Below are 24,675 nucleotides of genomic sequence, written 5' to 3'. Positions count from 1 at the left end.
TTAAGGATTTGATTTAAATCAAGTCGATTTGAGTCACGATTTAAATCACATTTTTTTTTATTTTTAAATTTTATTTATAACACAATACAACGTAACAAACACAAAACACATTCCCTTTTTACAACTGTTTCGTAGCGGTGATCTCCTAATGTTTACATTTTCTCCCAATTCCCTTTATAATCTTTATATCCTTCTTGTCCCATTATCCATTACTCTATAATCCCTTATAATATTAAATTTATACATTTTTATACACTATCTTACATATATCTTGTGCTTACTGTTTCTCTCTTTTCATCATTATTCCTTTTTTCTAATATTAATAGCTTTACTTTTATAGATTCTTATATATTTATTATTTACATATTATACATTCCTAATACATTCTATACCTAGTTTCTCCCCTTTATTTTCCTCCTTTATTTCTAGATTCAAGCCATTCATACCATTTGCTCCAGATTATATAATAATCTGTCTCTTCTTTCTCTTTAATTTCTTTTGTTAACTTGTTCCCTATCACTTCTTCATCTGTTGGTATCCCTTCCTGTTTCCATTTTTGTGCATAAGTTATTCGTGCAGCTGTTACAATATGTAGAATCAAATATTTTATTAAATCACAATTTAGATCAGGATTTAACTCACTAGTAAAAAGGCTTGATTTAAATCGACTCGATTCAAATCGTAATTTTTAAACAGCTGGCTCAGTTCAAATTGAATCTGACCAAGAAGGAGGCTCAGCAGAAGCACCTCACTGAGGACTAGGAGCATAGGCTTTCCAAGCAGAGGGAAGACCTGCGTGAGTGCAAGGCCAGATACCAGCGCCTGTGTTCTGTCTCCTTCCCCACTTCGGAGCAACGAACTGGCCTTCAGCCAGTGGATTCACAGCTCTTATCAGTCCTGGCAGAGAAATCGCAGCTGCTTGCCAAAGTTCAAACAAATGACTCACAGAATAAGACTTTCAGCTCTCTTTGAAACGGTTCAGCTAGTTTTTGCTTCCCGTGGAATGAGAGCAGTCCCAAAGCTCCTTATATATCCTGTGGGGTGGGGCATCATCCCTTTGATGATGCCGCCTCTCTAATCTTCTGAAGCGCGGGTCGATCCAAGCTTGATTATTATTATTTTCAGCTGGGTCTGAAGGCGTAGCCTGGGGAAGGGAGGAATCAGGGGATGACGGCCTCATTAAGTCCTCCGACTGGTCTGGTTCTGGCTCCTGGAGCCGGGCCAAAGGAATCGGGGCTCCTGAGGTAAGCCTTACCGGCCCTTCCCCCTCACTCTCAGAGTCACTTTCGGGCATGGGGCCAGGTTCAGGGGCTGGAGTCACAACAGCCTGGAGGCTCAGCGGGCTGAGATGGTCAGCCAGTTCTAGGCTATGATGCTGTTCCACTGGAACAAGGCCCTCCGGCTATTCGCCACCAGCAGCGCTTCCCTCTAGCCTTCACCCAAAACCCTGCATCAGGAGGCTGAAGCAGACCCCAAGTTGGAATTTCTGTCCCCCTCCGACCCACACAAAAAGAGCCCTAAAGGGGATACTCTGCAGTAACACAAACATTCATTGCACGTATCCGTCCCAGGGGCTGTAGTGATTTAGTACAATATAAAAAATGCAAATATTTTTTTCTGCGGACCACCAAAATTTTCTCGCGGACCACCAGTTGGTGGCCACTGGACTAAAGCATCCATTTTTGTTGGGAGTATTATTTTTCATTTAAATTACTGCCAAGGCAATTACATCTCAGTGTAAGGTTAGGGCATGGAGCGGTGCGGTGGCCTAGCGGTGGAGCTCTCGCCTCACAATCAGGAGGCTGCGAGTTCGATCCTAGGTAGAAGCAGATCTTTCTCTCTCTGGGCAGACTGAGCATGCATCTGCTGAACAAAACTCTGCATCGGCGACAGGAAGGGCATCCGGCCATTAAATGCTCAGCTCCATTCAGTGACCCAGACTCCATCTTGCAAGGGATTATGGGGTGTTAAATGAGGATGTAAGGTTAGGGCATGTTTGAATTAGAGCCAGTTTAATATAGTGGTTAAGACAGCAGGCACGAAAGCCAACTGCGGGCGACTTTGGGCCAATCACCAGGAGACTGTGAGTTATAGTCCCCTCCTAACCATGAAAGTGGTTATGTGACTTTTGGCCACTCACTCTCTCAGCCCAATTCACCTCCTAGAGTGGTGGTTGTGGGGAAAATAGGAAGCTGGGATTAAAAAAATCTATAATTTTTAAAAAATCCAAATGTGTTAGCTAAATATCTTCTCATCTTTCTACCCCTGACTCTGCAAACTTGGCTCTTTTAAGACTTGTGGACTTGAACTCCCAGAGTTCCTCAGCCAGCTTTGCTGAAGTCCACAAGTCTTAAAAGAGCCAAGTTTGCAGACCACTGGCCTAAGCAATCAGGATTTAAAATCGCAGATGCTATAAAGCTGGCTGATTGATGCTAGAGGAAAAGAACCGTTCCTTACTTCCGTGGTCTCGTGGTCATCGGCACTAAATGGATACAGCGCCTTGTAAAGTTGAACAAAAGCCACCACCCCGTCATCGGTTATCAAGCCCTCGGTCCTGGGATCCAAAGGCTCCGTCTCGGTGAAGTCCAGTTCCCACACAGTGTCAACCCAGGCTGGAAAGAGGAAATAGGTAAATATTTAAAGCAGAGCAAGGATGTAGGCGCCCAACAAGAATAAAATGAAACGACTGCAGAGGTACAAAAGGATGGTGCTGTTTAATGTATTTAATGTTTTCTGTCCAGTGTTTATGGTTTCGATTGTAAGTGAGATGGGCAGCGGATGAATAGGATAGGATAGGATAGGATAATGAATGGAATGGAATGGAATGGAATAGAATAGAATAGAATAGAATAGGACAATGAATGGAGTGGAATGGAGTGGAGTGGAATGGGATGGGATAGGATGGGATGGGATGGAATAGGATAGGATAAGGAATGGAATGGAATGGGATGGGATGGGATAGAATAGGACAATGAATGGAGTGAAATGGAGTGGAATGGGATGGGATGGGATGGGATGGGATAGGACAATGAATGGAATGGAATAGAATAGAATAGGACAATGAATGGAATGAAATGGAGTGGAGTGGAATAGGATAGGATAGGATAGGATAATGAATGGAATGGAATGGGATAGAATAGGACAATGAATGGAGTGGAATGGAGTGGAATGGGATGGGAGGATAGGACAATGAATGGAATGGAATGGAATAGAATAGGACAATGAATGGAGTGAAATGGAGTGGAGTGGGATAGGATAGGATAGGATAGGATAGAACAGAACAATGAATGGATTAGACTAGACTAGACTAGACCAGAATAGAACAAAATAAAATTCTCACTACCCTTCCTTTTTTTGAATCCAAGATACAACCCTACAGCTGAGCCTTTGTTTCTTCTAAGACATTTGGCCCGTGATGTCTAGAGAGGATTTAATTGTTTACACATTTTTTTTTATTGCTTGCATTTTGCTTTGGTAGCTATAATCTGCTTTGTGATAATTAGAAGACGGATGTATAAATTTTAAAAATAATACACAGTAACTCATTTTAAAACAAAACAAAGCAAAAAAACAATCCCCTCTCCTCTAAGTGAGATTAAATTTGTGACTCACTAGCAATTCAGGGGGAAAAAAATTACCACCCTTCTCTATGTCATTATCTTTTTAAACGTCTATGGAATTGCAAGGAGAAAAAAGGCTGAAGCATAAATTAGAATGTCTTATTAAAACTAATGCTCGTGTAGCCGCTTTTGCAATTCCAGGGTAAATATTGAAACAGGTCTCTAGTTATAAACTGCCAGCACCAAGAAAAATAATCCTCCTCTTTTAAGATACAATTCAATCAACCAAGCCGAATATTGCAAGGCATGAAATAGATACAGGAGGCAATTGTAACTTAGCTTTCTCCATCATTTTTAAGGTGTGGATAAGTCATGAGGATTTAAAAGAACGCCAAATAGAATTTAAATTTGACAAATCTGTCATGCTCCAGGTGTAAAAAAATAATTGGTAATTTCAGAGAAACTCATAATTCATGCTTCGTTCAGTAAGACTAACTCGTGTTTGTGTGTTTGTTTGTGTGTGTACATGGCTTCAAAATATAAGGGACTGGTTTGGACAAAACTCAACAGCACTTTTTCATGCGGCTGTTGATAAAAATAGGATCGCCAATATGACTGTAACGTCCGGATAGGCACAAGGATGGATGGACGGATATAGATGTGTTTGTGTGTGTATACACACACACACACATATACACACACACACACACAAGAGTTAGTCTTACTGAACGAAGCATGAATTGTGTGTGTGTGAATACACACACACACACACACGATACCCCTACATTCCAATACCCGTGAAAACCTAGAAAAACACACACACACACACACACACACACACACACACATATATATATATGTTTGTTTTCTGAGGTTTTCGCGGGTGTTTGTATATAGGTCTTTGGTTATTCGGGTTTTCTCCCGCGTAAAATTGGAAGTGTCTTGGCGACGTTTCGACAAAGTCTCATTCGTCATCTTCAGGCTTCAGCTTCATGCTTCTGGGAGCAATGTGTGAAGAAACAGCTGCAATCCCACATTGCTCCCAGAAGCACGAAGCTGAAGCCTGAAGATGACGAATGAGACTCGTCGAGCGTCACCAAGACACTTCCAATTTCTGAGACCCGAATAACCAAAGACCTACATACAAACACCTGTGAAAACCTCAGAAAACAAATAAATATATATATATATATATATATATATATAAATATAAATATAAATATAAATATAAATATATATATATATATATATATATATATATATATATATATATATATATATATATATATATATATATATATATATATATATTGTTTATTTATAACCCGCCCTTCTCCGAAGACTCAGGGCGGCTTACAATGTATAGGGCAATAGTCTCATTCTATTTGTATATATTTACAAAGTCAACTTATTGCCCCCCCAACAATCTGGGTCCTCATTTTACCTACCTTATAAAGGATGGAAGGCTGAGTCAACCTTGGGCCGGGCTCGAACCTGCAGTAATTGCAGGCTTTGTGTTCTTAATAACAGGCCTTACCAGGCAGAGCTATAACCGTTTTATATATATATATATATATATATATATATATATATATAAAACGTGTATATATATGGAATTACAGTTTTAAGTCATGCCAATCATTAAGTGGATCATTGTGCCCGATTATATGAGCTTTTTTGCCCAATGGGATTTTTTTTGCCAAAAAAATTGAATCAAACACCAATAATAATAATAATAATTGTAGTCACGACTCCAGGATGCCACAAAAACAGCCCAGTTACCAAGCACCCAAAATACAATCAGTGACCATGGATGGGATGGGCCATCGGAATGGGTCACAAGGAGCGGTTATATGTCAAGGAGTACCTGTTGGTGGTTTCAAGCAACACGCAACAAATGAGTTGATTCTATGTGAAGAAGGCATTCATGCAGTTACTTAGGAGCTAAACCATAAAGGGTTTCATAAGCTAAAGCAAAAGTATCTTTTCTTTTATGTACCCTGAGAGCAGGAAGACAAATTCCTTGTGTGTCCAATCACACTTGGTCAATAAAGAATTCTATTCTATTCTATTCTATTCTATTCTATTCTATTCTATTCTATTCTATTCTATTCTTCTAAGAACTTTAAATAGCACATGGGAACCCATTAGTAACCAATTTTTTTTTTTTTACATTTATATCCCGCCCTTCTCCGAAGACTCAGGGCGGCTTACACTATGTTAGCAATAGTCTTCGTCCTATTTGTATATTTATATACAGTCAACTTATTGCCCCCAACAATCTGGGTCCTCATTTTACCTACCTTATAAAGCAGGGGTGTCCAAACTTGGTCCCTTTAAGACTTTTGGACTTCAACTCCCAGAGTTCCTCAGCCAGCTTTGCTGGCTGAGGACTCTGGGAGTTAATCAAAAGTCTTAAAGGGTCCTCATTTTACCTACCTTATAAAGGATGGAAGGCTGAGTCAACCTTGGGCCTGGTGGGACTCAAGCCTGCAGTAATTGCAGGCAGCTGTGTTTTAATAACAGGCTATCTTACAGCCTGAGCCACACCGCGGCCCCTATGCATGGTTTTGGTGACATAAGATTCATGGTGATGGATATTCTCAGGCACCAACATGTGAGCTGCTGCATTTTCACCACCTGCACCTTTCTGAACAGTCTTCAAAGGCAGCCCCATGTAGAGCACGTTACAGTAGACCAGCTAAGTGGGGGAAACAGCCTGATTTACTGTTATTGTTTGGTGCATTGGAGTAATAGGTCATCGCTCAGGTATTTTTGGCTCAGCTGTTTCAACAACACTTGCAATTGTTTCAGGGAATTTAAACAGACAGGAGACTTTTAGATTTATTTATTTTATTTTATTTATTTAATTAGATTTTTATACCGCCCTTCTCCCGAAGGGCTCAGGGAGGTGAACAGCCAAATAAAAACAACTAGTACATAAATAAGCTTAAAAACATATTAAAAACTAATTATAAACAGGCCAAATTTAAAATTAGCACTAAAATAAACAGTCCTAAAACCCGTCTTAAAATTCCCTCAAGCTAGCCCCGCATGGTGGAATAGAAAAGTCTTGAGCTTGCGTTTAAAAGACCGGAGGTCGGGGAGTTGACGCAGCCCCGGAGGCAACTCATTCCATAGGGCTGGAGCCCCCACAGAAAAGGCCCTCCCCCTGGGGGCCGCCAGTCGACATTGTTTGACTGACGGCACCCTGAGGAGGCCCTCCCTATGGGAGCGCACAGGTCGATGGGAGGCTATAGGCGGCAGTAGGCGGTCCCGAAGGTAACCCGGTCCTGTGTCATGGAGCGCTTTAAAAGTGATAACCAGTACCTTGAATTGCACCCGGAAGACCACCGGTAACCAGTGCAGGCTGCGCAGGAGCGGTGTTATATGGGTGCATCGCGATGCCCCTTCTATTACCCGCGCAGCCGCATTCTGGACCAGTTGGAGCCTCCTGGTGCTCTTCAAGGGGAGCCCCATGTAGAGAGCATTGCAGTAGTCCAGGCGGGAAGTGACAAGGGCATGAGTGACCGTGCGAAGGGAATCCCAGTCGAGAAAGGGACGCAACTGGCGAATCAGGCGGACCTGATAAAAAGCTCTCCTGGCGACATCAAATGTTCTTCTAAATTCTTCTAAGGACAGCCGATCGTCCAGGAGAACACCTAAGTTACGAACCTTCCCCTGGGGGGCCAATGATAAGAGAAGCAAAAGCACCCAAAAGACCATTGATTAGCATGAAATAGCTTTATTCCTTCGTGTCTTCAAAATGAGCACACAGCCTCCAGCTGACAAGGTTTAATGATTTTATCTATCAAATGTATTGCCGCCCGTCTTGCAGTAAAAGGCAGCTCTGAGCAGTCTACAAAAGAAAAGAAAACGCACATGGGACAATTCTAAATATAAACATTACAAAAATGAAAACAAGCTTAAAACCGGGGTTTGGAGGGGAGGGGTGGGTGCCTTTAATGCACCAACCACCTCCAGCCAGCAGCTTCTCCTTCAGAGTCTCGTGCCAGCCCAAGAGAGGGGGTGGATCTCACCTCCTGTGCCACCGTGTATCTGTTGTGACCCAGGCCCAAGTAGGTAGCAGTAAACACAATCCGTTCAAAAACAAACAGACTTTTATTAGAACAGCTGAGAATTAAACTCATTCTCAGCGTAGTCCAAACTAAATCAAAGCAAATTCTTCATAACACCAACTCTTCAGTCTTATCACCAACCTTGGTCAAATTAGGCAAACTGCCAAAGGCTTTTCTTGGCAAAAGTTCAAAAGCAGAAGACTCCCGACAAGAAATAAATGGAGCAAGACCAAGAGCCAGTCTATCAAGGTTGTTTTCCGACAAAGAGCCCAAACGCCGTTGCTGGTCTTTTAAGCCTTATGGAAGGGGCCAATCATCTCTTGGCCCTACTCCCGAGTCGTCCTCTTTGCTTTAGCTGCTCTTGCCTTCTGGCAGCTCTTCTCATGCGTGCATTAGGAACAGGCTCCTCCTGTTCCTCTGCCTCACTATTGTCAGCCTCTGGAGGCCCTGGAGTCCGCACATCACTCCCTGATGGCCCTGGCCCCACCTCTGCCTCCGACGCAGAGCCCTCATCCGGGCCTTCCCCAGCCTCCAGGACTGGCCCATGCTCTTCCTCAGCCTCATCGCTGTCTGACTCCATTGCCACCTCCGCAAGCTGCTGGCGGACCACAACATGCGCATGCACACACAGGAAACCAGAAGCTCAGCTTCCCGGCGCACACATGCGCGCCGGGGAACTGCTCTTCCCATTTCCGACGCTCACACACGGGCCCCTGTTTTGGTACTCGGTACTGAAAAGGTTTGCCAACACTGTTGATTCATTCAGAAGGGGTACGATCTCAGGAAACTGCAAAGAATCCTAAACTGAACGGATCACAAAGCTGATTTGCAAAGTCAAGGGAAGAAAAGGGAGAGATAAAATGAAAAAGCAGAAGGATACAATTGGGAGAAACTGCCAAGGATCTTTATACTTCCTTTGCTATAGAATTCTATAATGTAGATTCTAATAATCTACAAATTATTTCTAGGATCAGTTCGAAATGGCAAGCATTTGAACCCTTGACAACAAACCCAACTCAAGAGCTACTAATGTACTATATCACCCCGTATAGGTAGTTCTCGATTTATGACCACAATTGAGGCCAAAATTTCTGTTGTTAAGTGAGACATTGGTTAAATGACATTTTATGACTTTTCTTGCCATAGTTGTTAAGTGAATCACTGCAGGCGTTAAATTAGTAACCCGGTTGTTAAGTGAATCAGGCTTCCCCATTAATTTTGCTTGTTGGAAGGTTACAAAAGCGGATCACATGACCCTGGGATGCTGCAACTGTCATAAATATGAGTCACTTGCCAAGCGTATGAATTTTGATTACGCAACCATGGGGATGCTGCAACGGTCATTAAGTGTGAAAAACGGCCATAAGTCACCATCTTCTGTGCTGTTGTAACTTCGAACGGTCAGTAAATGAACTGTTGTAAGTCGAGGACTACTTGTATCTCCTACAAATTGGTCTTTGAATACTCAGATTTTCAACCCACAAGGCAGGTTTGTGATTGTTGTTGTTGTTGTTTTGACAGGTGCTCTCTTCTCAATCTAGTCTCCGCTCCCAGGACTGATCTCCTGGTGGTCTCCCATCCCAGGGCTAAGAATCTGAGTCCAGAAGTGACATGCTCCTTCCTGCCTTGTGATCGCCTGGTGGTCTCCCATCCCAGGGCTAAGAATCTGAGTCCAGAACCGGCAGGCTCCTTCCCTCCCTGTGATCTCCTGGTGGTCTCCCATCCCAGGGATAAGAATCTGAGTCCAGAAGTGACATGCTCCTTCCTGCCTTGTGATCGCCTGGTGGTCTCCCATCCCAGGGCTAAGAATCTGAGTCCAGAACCGGCAGGCTCCTTCCCTCCCTGTGATCTCCTGGTGGTCTCCCATCCCAGGGCTAAGAATCTGAGTCCAGAACCGGCAGGCTCCTTCCCTCCCTGTGATCTCCTGGTGGTCTCCCATCCCAGGACTAAGAATCTGAGTCCACAACCGGCAGGCTCCTTCCCTCCCTGTGATCTCCTGGTGGTCCCCCGTCCGCGGGGCTAAGAATTTGAGTCCAGAAGTGACATGGTCCTTCCTGCCTTCCTTGTGATTTTTTGGTGTCCCCCCCGCCCACGCATCCCAGGGCCAAGAATCTGAGGCCAGAATCCACAGGCTCCTTCCCTCCCTGTGATCTCCTGGTGGTCCCCCATCCCAGGGCTAAGAAGCAGAGTCCAGAACCGGCAGGCTCCTTCCTGCCTTGTGATTTTTTGGTGTCCCCCCCGCCCACGCATCCCAGGGCCAAGAATCTGTGCCCAGAATCCACAGGCTCCTTCCCACCCTGTGATCTCCAGGTGGTCCCCCATCCAAGGAAGAGCCAACTCCCAGCCGGGTTAACCTCCCACCCTCTGCCGATCATTGGAAGTGGGGTTTTTTTCCCTCGCGCCCCCCCCCCACCCCAGAAGCTCGAATTCTCCCCCTCCTTCCCCAAAGAACTCACCTCGCTCGACGTCCCGGAATCCCCAGCGATCCACCGCGCCCTCCAAGCGCTGCCTCGCCTCCATCACAGCCGCCGCCGCCGCCGTCGTCTCCTTCGAACCGACCAATCGCCGCGCTCGTTCGCCCGTCCGCCAATCCCCGCCGGCTTGGGGACGCCGGGACGCCCCGCCTTCGCGCGTCGCGCCTGCGCGCCAAAGAAAGAGGGCAAGAAGGGGCGTTCCCGGGCTAGGCGAGGCCCGAAGGGGGAAGCCCGCATGCGCCGTGCCAAGGCGCTCCTCGAAGAACCGCCTCCCGCTTTTTCCCTCTACCCCCCCACCACCACCCGCACGGGGCCGGCGCATGCGCGGTGCCCGATTCCTAGGTCCGGGACGCGGCGCGAGCTCTCCTTGCAAGCCTTGCAAGCCGGCGCTGCCCAAGCGGAGGAGGCGGCGGCGGGCAGCGGGCGGCTGCCGCAGCGACGGGCGGCTGTCATCGCTTTGGAAGGAAAGCCGGCCCCGGCTGCCTGCTCGGACGAGGCGGCCGCGCTTGCATTTCGACCCCGTTGCTTTGCGGCCTTCCTTGCAAACCACCGCCCCCCCCCTCCCCACACCTCCCTTTCCCCTTCTCCGCCGTGCAGAGCATCCCCTTCTTTGCACGGTCTTTGGAAGGCGAGCAAAAAAAAATTAATTAAAAAAAAAAAGGGGGTGGGAGGAAGGGGGAACCCAGGTCTCCTCCTTCTTCCTAGCTGCTTCCTTTGCATGCCCCCCCCTCACCCCCGTGCACGCTTTTCCCGGGGAGCCACCCCCCTAACCCCACCCAGGCTTTGCACCTCCTTCCTCGGCTTGCAAGCTGCGCCCTGTCTTTCCCCCGTCGCACGCCCACCCGCCTTGCCTTGGGCTCTCCTTGGAAGCTGGCTTCTACATCTCGGGGTCCCCCTTGTCGCCCCCCACTTTTAGGGTCCCTTATGCCCGGGTCTGCCTTGGCTCAAGAGGCCGGCTGGGGTCCCTTCTGCCCTTGAGCCTTCCGTTCTTTCCCCGGCCCTAAAAGCTTCGTCACCTGCATCCCCAGCCAGCATCCCCTTTGGCTCCTGCATCCCCCATCTCTTGGCTTTTGAACTACTCTGGTGGTCCAGCAAAAAGGCCAGGTTGCTTCTAAGGCGCCTTTCAGCATCTTTGCAGCATTTTTGAGCATCTTTTTAGGCAGGGTCGGCTTTCCCTGGCTTGGGCCGGGGTCCTGTTGGAGTTCTTGGTAGGGGTGGTGCCTCTTCCCCCCCCCCACCGCGCCCTCCGCCCCCCTCCCCGAGATGAGCTTCTTTGGCTTTGGACAGAGCGCCGAACTGGAACTGGTCCTGAGCGATGCCGAGACCAGGCGCCGGGCCGAACATAAGACGGAGGAAGGCAAGAAGGAGAAATATTTCCTCTTTTACGATGGCGAAACCGTGTCCGGGAGGGTCATCTTAACCCTCAAGCACCCCAACAAACGGCTGGAACACCAGGGCATCAAGGTGGAATTCATTGGGCAGATTGGTAAGATGGGCTAACGCTGCCTAGTTGGCCTGATGGTGGGAAGGGAATTAATCCCGGTTCTCTTTGCCCCTAAGGATGCAGTGGCTAAGACGCTGAGCTTGTTGATCGAAAGGTTGGCAGTTCAGCGGTTCGAATCCCTAGTGCTGCCGCGTAGCAGGGTGAGCTCCCGTTACTTGTCCCAGCTTCTGCCAACCTAGCAGTTCGAAAGCACGTAAAAAATGCAAGTAGAAAAAAAATAGGGACCACCTTTGGTGGGAAAGTAACAGCGTACTGTGCACCTTTGGCGTTGAGTCATGCCGGCCACATGACCACGGAGACGTCTTCGGACAGCGCTGGCTCTTCGGCTTTGAAACGGAGATGAGCACCGCCCCCTAGAGTCGGGAACGACTAGCACATATGTCCGAGGGGAATCTACCTTTACTTACAACAGGTGCTTGTGATAAGCAGAACTGCATTCACGGTGCTTTATTTCAGTAGTCCCTTAAGCCAGGTGCAAGTACAGGGGGCGCCTGTTTAGCATCTGACTTGTTTAGTGACCAATCGCTGTGAGGAGAGTGATGAAAAGGTAACTTTACCGCCAAGGGTAAAGCAAGGTCTGCAAAACTAACGAAAGCTGAAGTAAAATCGTAAGCACAGTTGTTGTTTTGCTTAACTGTCGCTTTGCTTAATGACCAATTTGTCGGTCCCAATTGTGGCCACTAAATGAGGACGACCTGTAAAAGAACCTGGATGATACTTTTTTAAAGCCGGCTTTTGGTGTCTTCTGGCATACCATCAAAGGACATCACTTAAACATGGTAAAAGTTTTGACAGTCATAGAAGAGTAGGTAACTCTGAGGATGGAAAATATCTTTGGTGTTTGGGATAAAATTTAAACAGAGTTTGAGGTTTGGGGTGTATTTTTACGATGATTGGCAGTTTTTTATTCTCACTACAGAAAGGGTAACTTTCTGAATTGCTTTGCAGCAAAAAATAGTTTGCCTTTTAAGACTTGTGAACTTCAACTCCCAGAATTCCCCAGCTAGCCATGCTGGCTAGGGAATTCTAGGCATTAGTCTTAAAGTTGTCCAGGTTGGACATCCCTACCAGAGTCAGGTCCAGTTTAGAGTTTTACTTCTTTGTAGACGGCTTCAATTTGGCATGGAGATTGGATTAGCTTTAAGGTGAGTTTTTATGGTTACTGGCAGTAATCCTATTAGAGCAGGGGTCTTCAAACTTGGCCCCTTGAAGGGTGGTGGACTTCAACTCCCAGAATTCTCCAGCCACCATGAGCTATAAATATGAGCAAGTTGCTGGCTGGGGAATTCTGGGAATTGAAGTCCACTACTCTTCAAGGAGCCAAGTTTGGACATTCCTGTATTAGAGCGACGGTCACTTTCTGACTAGTTTAGGTAAAATAAATGCTTTTCTGTTGGATTAGATTAGGCTTGCTTCAGGTCTAAATTGAACTTTTAAGGAGTGGATGAGTTTCCAGATTTCAGTGTTTTTATGATTAGTGATAGTCTTAAATTTTTGTTAGGATATAGAGGTGGCTTGGTTTTAAAGAAAAATCATTTCTTTTAAGGTTCTCTTAAGGCTGACCTTCCTTGAAGGCTGTAATTGAATTTTCTATGAGATTTAACTGCAGGATGAGTTTTTACGATTCGTGGTTATCTTAATGTCATCTCACAAATGGAGATTGCCTTTTGAGATAACACTTTTAGGCTAAACCACCGTTTCCCCCCGTTACGTTAATTTTTAGACTTCGTTGAGTTATATCGTTAAAATTTCATAAGAACACAAACTTTCTAAACTCATCTCTAAAGGAGACGGGACGGTTCAAAAATGTGACCAATAAATAAATAACACTTTGGGGTGGCACTTTTTATTTTATATTCATGGAGTGATAACATCCTGTATCCATTTTCGAAGCTCACCGGTGTGTGCCACACAGTTTTTATTTTTTATCTCGGATCTGAGAGCTTACCCCGAGGATCTATGAATTATCTCAACAATGCCAAGTGGCAATTTTGAATGTCTCCGAGTGCAAATTTGCTGAACTTTTTTCCCAGTAAATTTTCTTCGTCGTTGTTCTTGTTTTCAATCAGGGGGAAGTTGACTGCGCCGGATTTGATTCTATTTCACTCTTCCCTGATAGAATATCACAGCGTTTTAACTGGGCAACAGTAAATCTAGTCGTTGGCTTTAGAACAAGGGGTCTCTAAACTTGGCAACTTTAAGCCTTGTGGATTTCAACTCCCAGAATTCCCTAGCCACTGGCTGAGGAATTCTGGGAGCTGAAGTCCACAAGGCTTAAAGTTGCCAAGTTTGGAGACCCCTGGCTTAGATGATGGATATATGGCGGGTTTTTTGAGTGGGAGAGGAGTCGGGTAGGCTTAGCCTACCAGTTACCAGTTCTCTGCCTTGTTGCTGGGTGGGCGTGGCTATGATGGGTGTGGCTAGTCGGCCTCCTGCATCACAGCAGGGGGGATTTTTGCCCTCCCCGGGCTCCGGAGGCTTTCTTTGAGCCTCCGGGTGGGCGAAAACAGCCTCCCCCAGGCTCTGGAGGCTGGAACTTCCGGCTTTCCCAAATTTCCAGTAGGCCCATTTCTTGCCTCCCCGAGCCTCCACGCATACCCTGCACTTCCCTGCATCCAAAACGGGCTGCGTGGGGGACTCTTAGGAAGGGCGGGGCGAGGCCAGCCAGGAGTGAGATTTGGGGGTTCTCTGAACAGCACAGAATCTTAGCTAGAAGTTCTCCCGAACCCCCAGCAGCTCACCCCTGGGGGAAGTCATAGCTGAAGAACAGCGCATGTGTTTTCAAAGTTCAGGATTCAAATCCTCTCGGCCCCAGTTAAAAAAGAGAGGTGATAGGAGAGAATTCTGATACGAACTTCAAAAGTGGCTGCTAATTCTGGTTGATCAAGATAGATGGAACTGTAGTAATTTTTTAAAAAAACCGTAACCAACCATTCTGAGCTGCTGAGATCAATGAACTGCGCCAGGCTTAGTGGAAATGGGTGAGCAACCTTTTACGTGAAGCTTGCTTTATTAAAATGTTGCGTAATTTAAGATAACGACCGCTCAGTTGCATTTGACTTTCATTCACTTATTCACGCAGCATTCCGATTCCCAGAGAAAACCGTTGGCGATGTCTTAACTCAAAATGCCTTTTTTATGTGTGTGTGGCTCAGGCCATTTCTACATAATAGCCCAGAACTGAATCCATTTCCGTGACCTAGTTTGTAGCTGTTCCTTCCTTGCACTAGTAACTGTTGTGTCATCTTGGCCAAAACTAAACCTGGGGGTGGGGGAAACATCAGCACAGCAGAATAACTTAGTAGAAAGTTTTCTCCAAAATATTCTGGGTTTCCCCCCCCCCACCCTTCCCCACGTTTCTCAAAGGGGTGAGATGTCGCATTGATACATCAGGGAAGCATCAGAGCCGTGGTGGCGCAGTTGGTTAGAATGCAATATTGCGGGCATAACTCTGCCCACTGCCAGGAGTTCGAGTCTCACTGGCTCAAGGTTGACTCAGCCTTCCATCCTTCCGAGGTGGGTAAAATGAAGACCCAGATTGTTGGGGGCAATAGGCTGGCTCTAAACTGCTTAGAGAGGGCTGGAAATCACTATGAAGTGGTATATAAGTCTTAAGTGCTACTGATGATGCTATTTTAATTTTGTTTAACATGGAAGTGTACTTTTTAATTGAGAGTATATCCCTCTCTAGAATTATACTACGACCGAGGGAACCATCATGAATTTGTGTCTCTGGTAAAAGATTTGGCCCGTCCTGGTGAATTCACCCAGTCACAAACTTTTGACTTTGAATTCACCCATGTGGAGAAACCATACGAATCCTACACTGGACAGAACGTGAAGCTCAGGTGAGTTCCATTCCCACATGTGGGTTTCTCTAGCCAAGTCTTTTTTTTCCCCCCAGAAGATAAACCTGGCATCAGGGTTCCAACAGATGCCCTTAATTCAGGGGTCCTCAAACTTGGCAGCTTTAAGATTTGTGGACTTCAACTTCTGGCTGGAGAATTCTGGGAGTTGAAGTCCACAAGTCTTAAAGCTGCCAAGTTTGAAGACCTCTGCCTTAATTAAATCATGAATCATCAAGCTTCAAAAGAAATCCAGTTATTTATTAGGAGCTTCATGTCTGAACGTTCTCAAGTGAAGGAGCTCTGACCCTACGTCAATTATTTATTTATTTATTTATTTAATTAGATTTTTATACCGCCCTTCTCCCAAAGGACTCAGGGCGGTTTACAGCCAGATAAAACAGAACAACAGTAAATAAATACAAGATAAAATAATATTTAAAAAACTTATTAAATTTGGCCCAGATTAAAATATATTTAAAACCGTAAAACCCACTAAAAAATTAGAAACCGAATAAAATATCTAAAATTCTATGCCAGTCCTGCGCAAAATTATGCTCCAATTATGACCCTATTTCCCCCCCCCCAGGGTGTGTCATCAATCACATTCGCCAAAAGAGCAGCTCCCCTTCGACTGCTGTAGGTATCCCTGGGATACAGCCTTGAGGGATAAGCATGGAATGTGCATCCGTTTTTGGCTGCTGTGCAGTTTCGCCAGTTTCCCATTCCCCTGGGCCTATGGCAACCCGAGAGCAGGCCAGGAATGCTTTGTAAGTTGACACCTGTTCAGAAGCATCTTAATCCACCTTTTCCCCTGTTGCAGGTACTTCCTCCGAGCCACTGTGAGCCGCAGATTGAATGACGTGGTGAAAGAGATGGACATTGTGGTACACACCCTTAGCACGTATCCGGAGCTCAACTCCTCCATTAAGATGGAGGTGGGGATTGAAGATTGCCTACACATTGAGTTTGAGTACAATAAATCCAAGTAAGTTGGCTTGTGGTGCACTTCTTAAGAGTCTTGTGGCTGGTGATATGTGAGTTATGGCGGGTGATGCAGCCAAGGAACACGTGAAGAATGGTCGCAGGAATTGGGTATGCTTAGTTTAATGAAAAGAAGGACCAGGGGTGACATGATAGCAGTCTTCCAATATCTCAGGGGCTGCCACAAAGAAGAGGGAGTCAAGCTATTCTCCAAAGCACATGAAGGCAGGACAACAAGCGATGGGTGGAAACTAGTCAAGGAGAAAAGCAACTTAGAACTAAGGAGAAATTTCCTGATAGAACAATTAATCAGTGGAACGACTTTCCTGCAGAAGTTGTGAATGCTCCAACATTGGAAGTTTTTAAGAAGATGTTGGATAACCATTTGTTATCTCGGCTTGCAGAGCTTGGATTCATTGAATCAGTTTACCAAAAATGTAAATATTGCGGAATATACAGTCTCATGCTATATAACTAAGCTCCATTTCATGCTGAATAAACTAAATTATGAATGTATCTTTAAACAGAAAACTACCTTTAGATAGATTTTTACTCCAAAAGCATTTTATTAAAATAAATTGGATAAAGATAAAAAAAAATCTGATTTAAATATTTTTTATTATTATTTTTTTCAATCATCGATTTTTATCTACCCTGGTTTAGTGTCCCTTTTTATAGCTGTTGTGACGGAGATATGTTGGAAGAGAACTTCCAACCTTGAGTTCCTGCAGGGAAGGACGAAGCATCTCCGTAGCTATAGATGAGCCTTGGTGGCGCAGTGGTTAGAGTGCAGTACTGCAAGCTATTTCTGCTGGCTGCCTGCAATTTGGCAGTTCAAATCTCACCAGGCTCAAAGTTGACTCAGCCTTCCAGCCTTCCGAGGTGGGTAAAATGAGGACCCAGATTGTTGGGGGCCATAGGCTGACTCTGTAAAACACTTAAGAGAGGGCTGTAAAGCAGTGTGAAGTGGTATATAAATCTAAATGCTAGTGCTGTAGATTAAAATAAGGTCTGTGAAGAGAACAGGTTGTTCTGATCCAGCAGCCTCATTCCCTGTTGATCTATTCTATACCATCTCTTCCAGGTACCACTTAAAAGACGTGATCGTAGGGAAAATCTACTTCCTTCTCGTCCGGATCAAGATCAAACACATGGAGATCGACATCATCAAGAGGGAAACCACGGGCACGGGGCCCAACGTCTACCATGAAAATGACACCATTGCCAAATACGAGATCATGGACGGAGCCCCTGTGAGAGGTGAGGTGGAAGAACCATTTCTATGGCGGGAGATGGGAGGGGGCTTTCAAGGGCTTTGCAGCCAGTTTTGTGGACAGAGAAAGCCATCCCCCTTTTCCTCACTTCTGTCCATCTGTTCTGACCTAGGCTTCCCCAAACCACCAATCAGACTTCTTAATCCCAACAAAAAACCCTTTTTTATTAAGTTACTGTGAATTCTTCTCATTCCCATCCAGCAAGGTGTGTCAAGGGAGAATTTACAGTCACAGACCTTATCTGGCTTGGAGAGCTGCCTGGCCGATATCTTCAAACCTTGGCAAGGAGTCACTGAGAGTCATGAACCAATTAAGCAAACAAATTGTCTCCTGCGAACTCCACTCCACTCCCCTTTGCTCCTCTTTTATTCCCTCTGGGAGGGGCCGTTCATCGTCCACCTGTGGCCTTACTCCTGAGTCGACCCTTGTTCTTTAGCAGTTCTGTTCGTCTGGCAACTCTATGCATATGCACTCTGGGAACAGGCTCCAGCTGTTCTTCTGCCTCGCTGATGTCTGACTCCGAAGGCAGCAGACAATTGTCAGATGGCCCTGGCTCCATCTCTGCCTCCGAAGCAGAGCCCTCATCAGAGCCTTCCCCTGACTCCAGAACTAGCCCATGTTCCTCTCCAACCTCCTCACTGTCTGAATCTGCTGCCAGCTCTACTGGCCACTGGCAGGCCACAACACCATTCTAATGTCTTGTTTGTGGCATACTCCAGAATTATAGGAGGTAGGGATACTAGGTACGTGCACCACCTCGGCGTATAAATTTTAAAAAATATTGTATGTTATTATACAATATCATCTACATAGGTAAAATCTAAAATACAAGAATAAAAGCACAGTGGTGCATAAATAAAACAAATACATATTTGGGAAAAAAACCCACATTTTGATATTTTACTATTACAACCAAAATTCCTCAACAAAGTTGCATGTAAAAAAAAATAATCAAAATAAAAATGAAGCCAATAAAAATAAAATAGCAACATCGAATAAATTAATTATAATGAAACCAATAAATAAAACACTAATAAATACTAAAACTAAATAATAAAAATAACTGGTTTGTGTGTGTGTGTACATTTTTATTCAATTATAAACCAGGGTTCTCTCTCCCTCTCTCTCTCTCTCTCTCTCTCTCTCTCTCTCTCTCTCTCTCTCTCGAACAACCAAAGACATATATGTGTGTGTGTGTGTGTGTGTGTGTGTGTGTGTGTGTGTGTGTAAATATATAAAGGAGAATATTTGTAGCTCAGGATTGTAAAATTCTTGCTGCTCTCCGGGTTCTGTTGTTTTCTTGCAGACATTTCATTACCAAACTAGCTAACATCATCAGTGCTAGGAGCGAGTGGGGGTTTATAAACAGAGAGCAAATTCCCACTCTCTCCTACCACTGGTGTTGTTACCTAGTTTGGTAACGAAACGTCTGCAAGAAAACAACAAAACCCAGAGAGCACCAAGGACCCCTGAAATATATAAAAGAAGGACAAAGGCCCAATAACAATACTCGATCGGCTAACTGCCACTCCCTTCCTTTGCAGGAGAGTCCATCCCGATTCGGCTCTTCCTAGCTGGCTATGAACTGACTCCCACCATGAGGGACATCAACAAGAAATTCTCGGTGCGCTATTACCTCAATCTGGTGCTAATTGATGAGGAGGAGCGGCGTTATTTTAAACAGCAGGTGAGGAAACCGAATTATCTGGAGGGGATTTGGGATAGGAGTCAAATCCTGAGGCAGGGAGTTCCCCAAACCGCCCCCCCCCCCGCCATGGCCCTAAGAGCAGTGTTTCTCCACCTGAGCAACCTGACTTCAACTCCCAGAATTCCCCAGCCAGCCAGTCATAATGGAACCTAGAGTCCCCATCCCGCGTTACCATGATTGTAAATCAAGCATCACGATTCACATGATTTTGTGCCGGCTGAGCAAAAGCCAGCACAAAACAAGTCGTTAAACAGGTCAATGCAATCCTACGGGCGTTTATTGCCCTAAACTGGGCCAAAAATCTTGTTTTCTGGCAAAAATCATAAATCGCGTGACCACAGAACACAGCAACCGGCCATAAATGTGAGCCAGTTATCCAGGTCACATGTCTGGGGGAGGATGCGTGCCATCATCATAACTCTGGATCTGGGTCATAAGTACCTTTGGCGTGGAGGGTCTGTCATATCTTTGAACAGTTGATAAGTGACTGGTTGTTAACCTTTATAGTCCAGTACAATCAGACTGGCCAGATTCTCTTCTTATAAAGGTAAAGGCTCCCCTTGCACATATGTGCTAGTCGTTCCCGACTCTAGGGGGCGGTGCTCATCTCCGTTTCAAAGCCGAAGAGCCAGCGCTGTCCGAAGACGTTTCCGTGGTCATGTGGCCGGCATGACTCAACGCCAAAGGCGCACGGAACGCTGTCCCCTTCCCACCAAAGGTGGTCCCTATTTTTCTACTTGCATTTCTTACATGCTTTCGAACTGCTAGGTTGGCAGAAGCCGGGACAAGTAACAGGAGCTCACCCCGTTACGCGGCAGCACTAGGGATTCGAACTGCTGAACTGCCGGCCTTTCGATCGACAAGCTCAGCGACTTAGCCACCGCGCCATCGCATCCTTCTTTCTCCTCTTATACTCAATCTTAAGAATGGCTTTAAGCCTTCTTAGGGAGTTGGTTTCCTGCTGGTATCCATGCATTTACTCTGTAGCTCAGGGGTCTCCAACCTTGGCCACTTTAAGCCTGGAGGACTTCAACTCTTCAACAGGAGGGCCTCTGGTAGCTCAACAGACTAATGCAGTCTGTTATTAACAGCAGCTGCTTGCAATTACTGCAGGTTCAAGTCCCACCAGGCCCGAGGTTGACTCAGCCTTCCATCCTTTATAAGGTAGGTAAAATGAGGACCCAGATTGTTGAGGGCAATAAGTTGACTTTGTATATAATATACAAATGGATGAAGACTATTGCTTGACATAGGGTAAGCCGCCTTGAGTCTTTGGAGAAGGGTGGGATATAAATGCAAATAAATAAATAAATAAATAAATAAATAAAAACCTCCCAGATTTCCCAAAGCTGGCTGGGGAATTCTGGGAGTTGAAGTCCTCAAGGCTTAAAGCGGCCAAGGTTGGAGACCCCTGCTCTAGCGTATCCCTGTTTAATGCACAGTAAGGCCTCTGGTGCACATGGCTGCCCCTGCCCAGACTTTTTCAGAACCTCCGGGGTCCAGAACGATGGGAGATGTAGTCCTGAGCATCTGGTGGGACCCCCTAAGTTTCCTCGTCTTGATTAGCTTGGGGCAGCACGTTTGAAGTTGTCCTTCTCTTCTTCTCCTTTGGGGTGCAGGAGGTGGTGTTGTGGCGCAAAGGGGACATCGTGAGGAAAAGCATGTCCCACCAGGCGGCCATCGCTGCCCAGCGCTTCGAAGGCACCTCGTCCCAGACGGAGAGCAGGACCCCCAGCCAGGCTTCAGAGAACAACGGGCGGCAGTGAGGGGCCCCTCGGAGGAACCGTGGAAACGGGGGGGGAAGGAGCCTCGAGAAGGGTTCTTCCGCCAGAAACTTGCAAACGCAAAATTATCTGTCAGGTTGTCTGTCTGTGTGTATGTGTGTGTTTCGTCTTTTATCTTGAGGACTAGCAGTTTTAACAGGACCGGGGAAAGGGGTCGGCGCACAAAAAAACGGGAATCCAGCTGTTTCTCTCTACGTTCAGTATTGGTTGGATAAGCTAAAGGGGCCAGGACGGATGGGAGTTTTGGGTGTTGGAAGAGGACTGTGGAAAAAATATTTTGTTTCCAAGTGAGCCCCATTTTTCCTCTCTGTTCGAACATGGCTGCTGCCTGAGAGGTTCGACCTCATGTTTAACAATCCACTGTGAATATACCCTGGGTCAAAACGTTCCCCCAGACTTTGGATGGCTGAGATGCGCAGGCAATCCCAGGGTGTGTTTCTGTGTGTACAAAGCGGCAACCGTTCTTAACGTTTATCACGCAAATGAAGCCGCTTCCTTAATTCTTGGCCTGGGCACCATTGGGCACATCACGTTGTGCGCGCGACGTCATGGCGGCTTGTACCGGATGCCGAGAAATTTCTTCGTATTTTGATTTCTGGAAGAAGGGTCGACACACTTTGCTCCTAGGGGTTTTCATCGCTAGAAGTTTTTAATCCCTTGAAAAGAAGGACTTGAACCTTTTAGAGAGGATTGGCTGTATGTTTCTGCATGAGTCTCTGTTCTAAACGGGAAAGATAACTTGAGGATTGAGCATCGTGATGGACAAACTACAACATCTGGCAAGAAAGAGATGGAAACGCCTGTATCATTCAGGGAGACGGCGGGAAACCTCCTTGGAGCCAGTTATTCTGGTCGTTGGTTCTGACACGCGCTCGGCAAGCGTCTGTCTTAATGTTTTAAGGTTTGTGAGCATGAAGATCGTTCTTCCTAGCAGCTTCTTCCAGGCTGATTTTTGCGGAGAGAGAGAGAAGGAGCAAAGCAGGAGCCCCAAACAGTTTTTGCTTAAATGGTGATGACTTAAAAACACGCTGTCCTGGCGTCTTGTCAAAAGTTACCCTTTTAAGCCAAAGCTGGGGGGAAACGATGACTCCTTTGTGACTTGCGGACTTCAACTCCCAGAATTCCTGAGCCAGCGTGGGATTCTGGGAGTTGGAAGCCCACAAGTCACAAAAGGCCCACCCTTCCCCCAACCCCCTTTATTTTTTTTTTTTAGCCCAGTCAAATTTACTTCCTTTCTCCGGATTCCCAAGAATTCTGTTGCTTCTCACTCTTGGGATTCGTAAAGTGTGCGGTGAGAAAAACGGAAGGAACCGTTCCGGATTTGTTTCCTGCTGGGCCGGCGTGTGTCTCTGTTGGGACCGTACAGCTGTTCTTGTGCAGAAAATCTTTTAGCCAAAAAGAGCAGATCACGGACACAAATGTCTTCTGTGAACGATGAACCACCAGCCGCCTAACTTAGCCATGTTGCCATGTTGGTGACCGCTCTCCTCCTGCTTCCTACTTTTACTTTGCTTTCCGAGCTTCATTCAAGCTGGAAAGATGGACTTTCAGTGGCCTGCAGAAGAGATCTTCCACCTTTCCATGCAGGGAAAGCAACATTTTCAACTTCAGCTGAAGATAACTAGAGTTGGAAGGGACCTTAGAGGTCATCAAATCCAACCCCTTACTCACGCAGAAGACCTATACCAGGGATTCGAACCGCCAAACTGCCGGCCTTTCTGATCGGCAAACTCAGTGTCTTAGCCACTGAGCCACCCTAGTCAGGTTACGGAATGAGCTGAGTGCGTCTTAATATAGTGCAAGCTGAATTTTCTTGGGGTTTTTTTTTCTCCCCACTTCCCTTCAAAAGGAATTAATAATAACAGAAGAGAAGAACAAGACTTGGAAAGGAACTTTGGAGGTCTTCTAGGCCAACCCACTGCTCAAGCAGGAAACCCTATGCCATTTCAGACAAATTAAGGACAATTTGTGGCCAGTCTTACCCGATTCTTATTTCCTGGCTGCATTGTGTGATAGATAAGGAAGCACTTTTTGGCCTGCAGGTGGATTGAGACCATGGGTTATTGTTTGCAACCGTTCTCAAGAGTGTGTGAAATCAATCCATGTTCACTCATTTAGCAGCATGGTCAGTACTGTCTTGGTCCATTTTTTGGACTTCAGCACTTTTAGGATTCCCCTCGTATTTTATTTTTATTTTACATTATGCGTGCTGTTAAATTAGGGTGAATTGTCCGGGGGGGGGGGACTTCGTAAGGCTTCCGTTCCTGATGTTTGCATCACCAGAGTTCAACTGCAAAAGTGCAGTTTTCCCCACCAATTTGGGGAAAGAAAACAAATGAAATATATATATATAAAGGCTGCTGATAAACTGACTTGGCATCTCAGTTGCCTTTTGTTTTTAAAACAATGGTGTCTAAATTAGTTGCCTGATTCTGCCATACGGGATGAGAATTAGAATTGTGAACTTCCTCCTCTAGAAAACGGACATTACTCGCTATACTATTTATAAACTACTTGTAGTATACGATCTGAATATAAATCGAATAAATAACTGTAAGGTAAACAGCGAATGGTTTTAAGAATTCTGGACCGATCTTATTCCTGATCACCCTTCACAGAAGTGTCTGCGAAAATATGGAAAGATGCCAATGAGTCTCACTTTTTTGTTTTGCAATAAAGGCAAGATTTCTAGTCCTCATGGATGTCGGCATCTAAAAGTTTGTGAGTCGCACCCTGTTCAGATTTCAGGAGTAGCAATTTCACCGTGGAAAATTCCCAGGGGTATCTTAAGTGGGGCTCTTTCCTGTTGGCCAGAAAAGTGACTCCGTTGGGCAGAAACATGAGAAATTGTTTGCCTGCAAACCAATGTGGGAAAATTCCTCAAAAGCTTCCTGCAACTGGGTATAGGACACTGTTTTGAACTTGGAACATTTTCAGAATGATTGAAGCTGCTTATTTTTACATTCAAGAAAAAGAGAACATATTGTCCAAAAGGTTGAACTTCATTCAGTAGGCATTATTGTTAGAAAGCCAGTTTGGTTTAAAAGTGGCTTGTTGACCAAGAGAAAAGGGGCTAAACCATGTTGAAATCACAAGTGTCTGAGTTCATCTTTCACAATGAGCCGACATCAAGCCAATCCACAATATGATTGTGCGAAACTGGCCCTGGTGCCTTGTAAATCTTAGCTATGGATTAGCATTAGGTGTGGATTGAACCGTTACAGCCTAATTACATTGACTGTGGCTAATAGATGATAACTAAGCATGGTTAAAGCGGATGGACCTTAATTAAAATAAACTTAAAACCATGGTTCAGTGCAGTAGTGCGCATTAAAAGCCAAACGGTCATATGGACTTCTTGAAAATTTGGGAGTCCAGAATTGCTTTCCAAAGTTGTCACTCGATTGAGATGGGAAGAAGATCAATTATTTGAGGAAGGAACTTGCCAACTGTATATAACTTA

At 45.5% G+C, this 24,675-nt stretch overlaps 2 protein-coding genes across 3 annotated transcripts in view; one reads left to right on the top strand and one right to left on the bottom strand.

The window, feature by feature from the left end:
• The window catches only part of NCAPD3 (non-SMC condensin II complex subunit D3), a 71,841-nt gene extending 61,587 nt beyond the window's left edge, over positions 1–10,254 (bottom strand). Inside the window, exons 1-2 of one of the 2 annotated variants that reach the window (XM_058193993.1) lie at positions 10,096–10,254; positions 2,458–2,612 (exon numbers count right to left, since the gene is read on the bottom strand). In XM_058193993.1, the coding sequence (XP_058049976.1) occupies positions 2,458–2,612; positions 10,096–10,159 (219 nt within the window). In that variant the 5' untranslated portion in view covers positions 10,160–10,254. The remainder of the gene's footprint in view (positions 1–2,457; positions 2,613–10,095) is intronic. The other variant, XM_058193994.1, reaches the window with a different exon arrangement.
• A 180-nt stretch (positions 10,255–10,434) lies between these two features.
• Positions 10,435–23,906, top strand: VPS26B (VPS26 retromer complex component B). The gene is made up of 6 exons (XM_058194000.1): positions 10,435–11,599; positions 15,309–15,465; positions 16,286–16,450; positions 17,531–17,706; positions 19,265–19,407; positions 21,048–23,906. Exons 1-6 carry the CDS (start codon positions 11,377–11,379, stop codon positions 21,192–21,194), a joined length of 1,011 nt encoding a protein of 336 aa, XP_058049983.1. The 5' UTR covers positions 10,435–11,376; the 3' UTR covers positions 21,195–23,906.
• Positions 23,907–24,675: the final 769 nt, after the last annotated feature.

Source organism: Ahaetulla prasina, chromosome 9 (assembly GCF_028640845.1).
Source record: "Ahaetulla prasina isolate Xishuangbanna chromosome 9, ASM2864084v1, whole genome shotgun sequence".
Taxonomy (NCBI): domain Eukaryota; kingdom Metazoa; phylum Chordata; class Lepidosauria; order Squamata; family Colubridae; genus Ahaetulla; species Ahaetulla prasina.
Note: the sequence above shows the minus strand (reverse complement) of the source record. Positions and strands in the feature narration are given on the sequence as shown.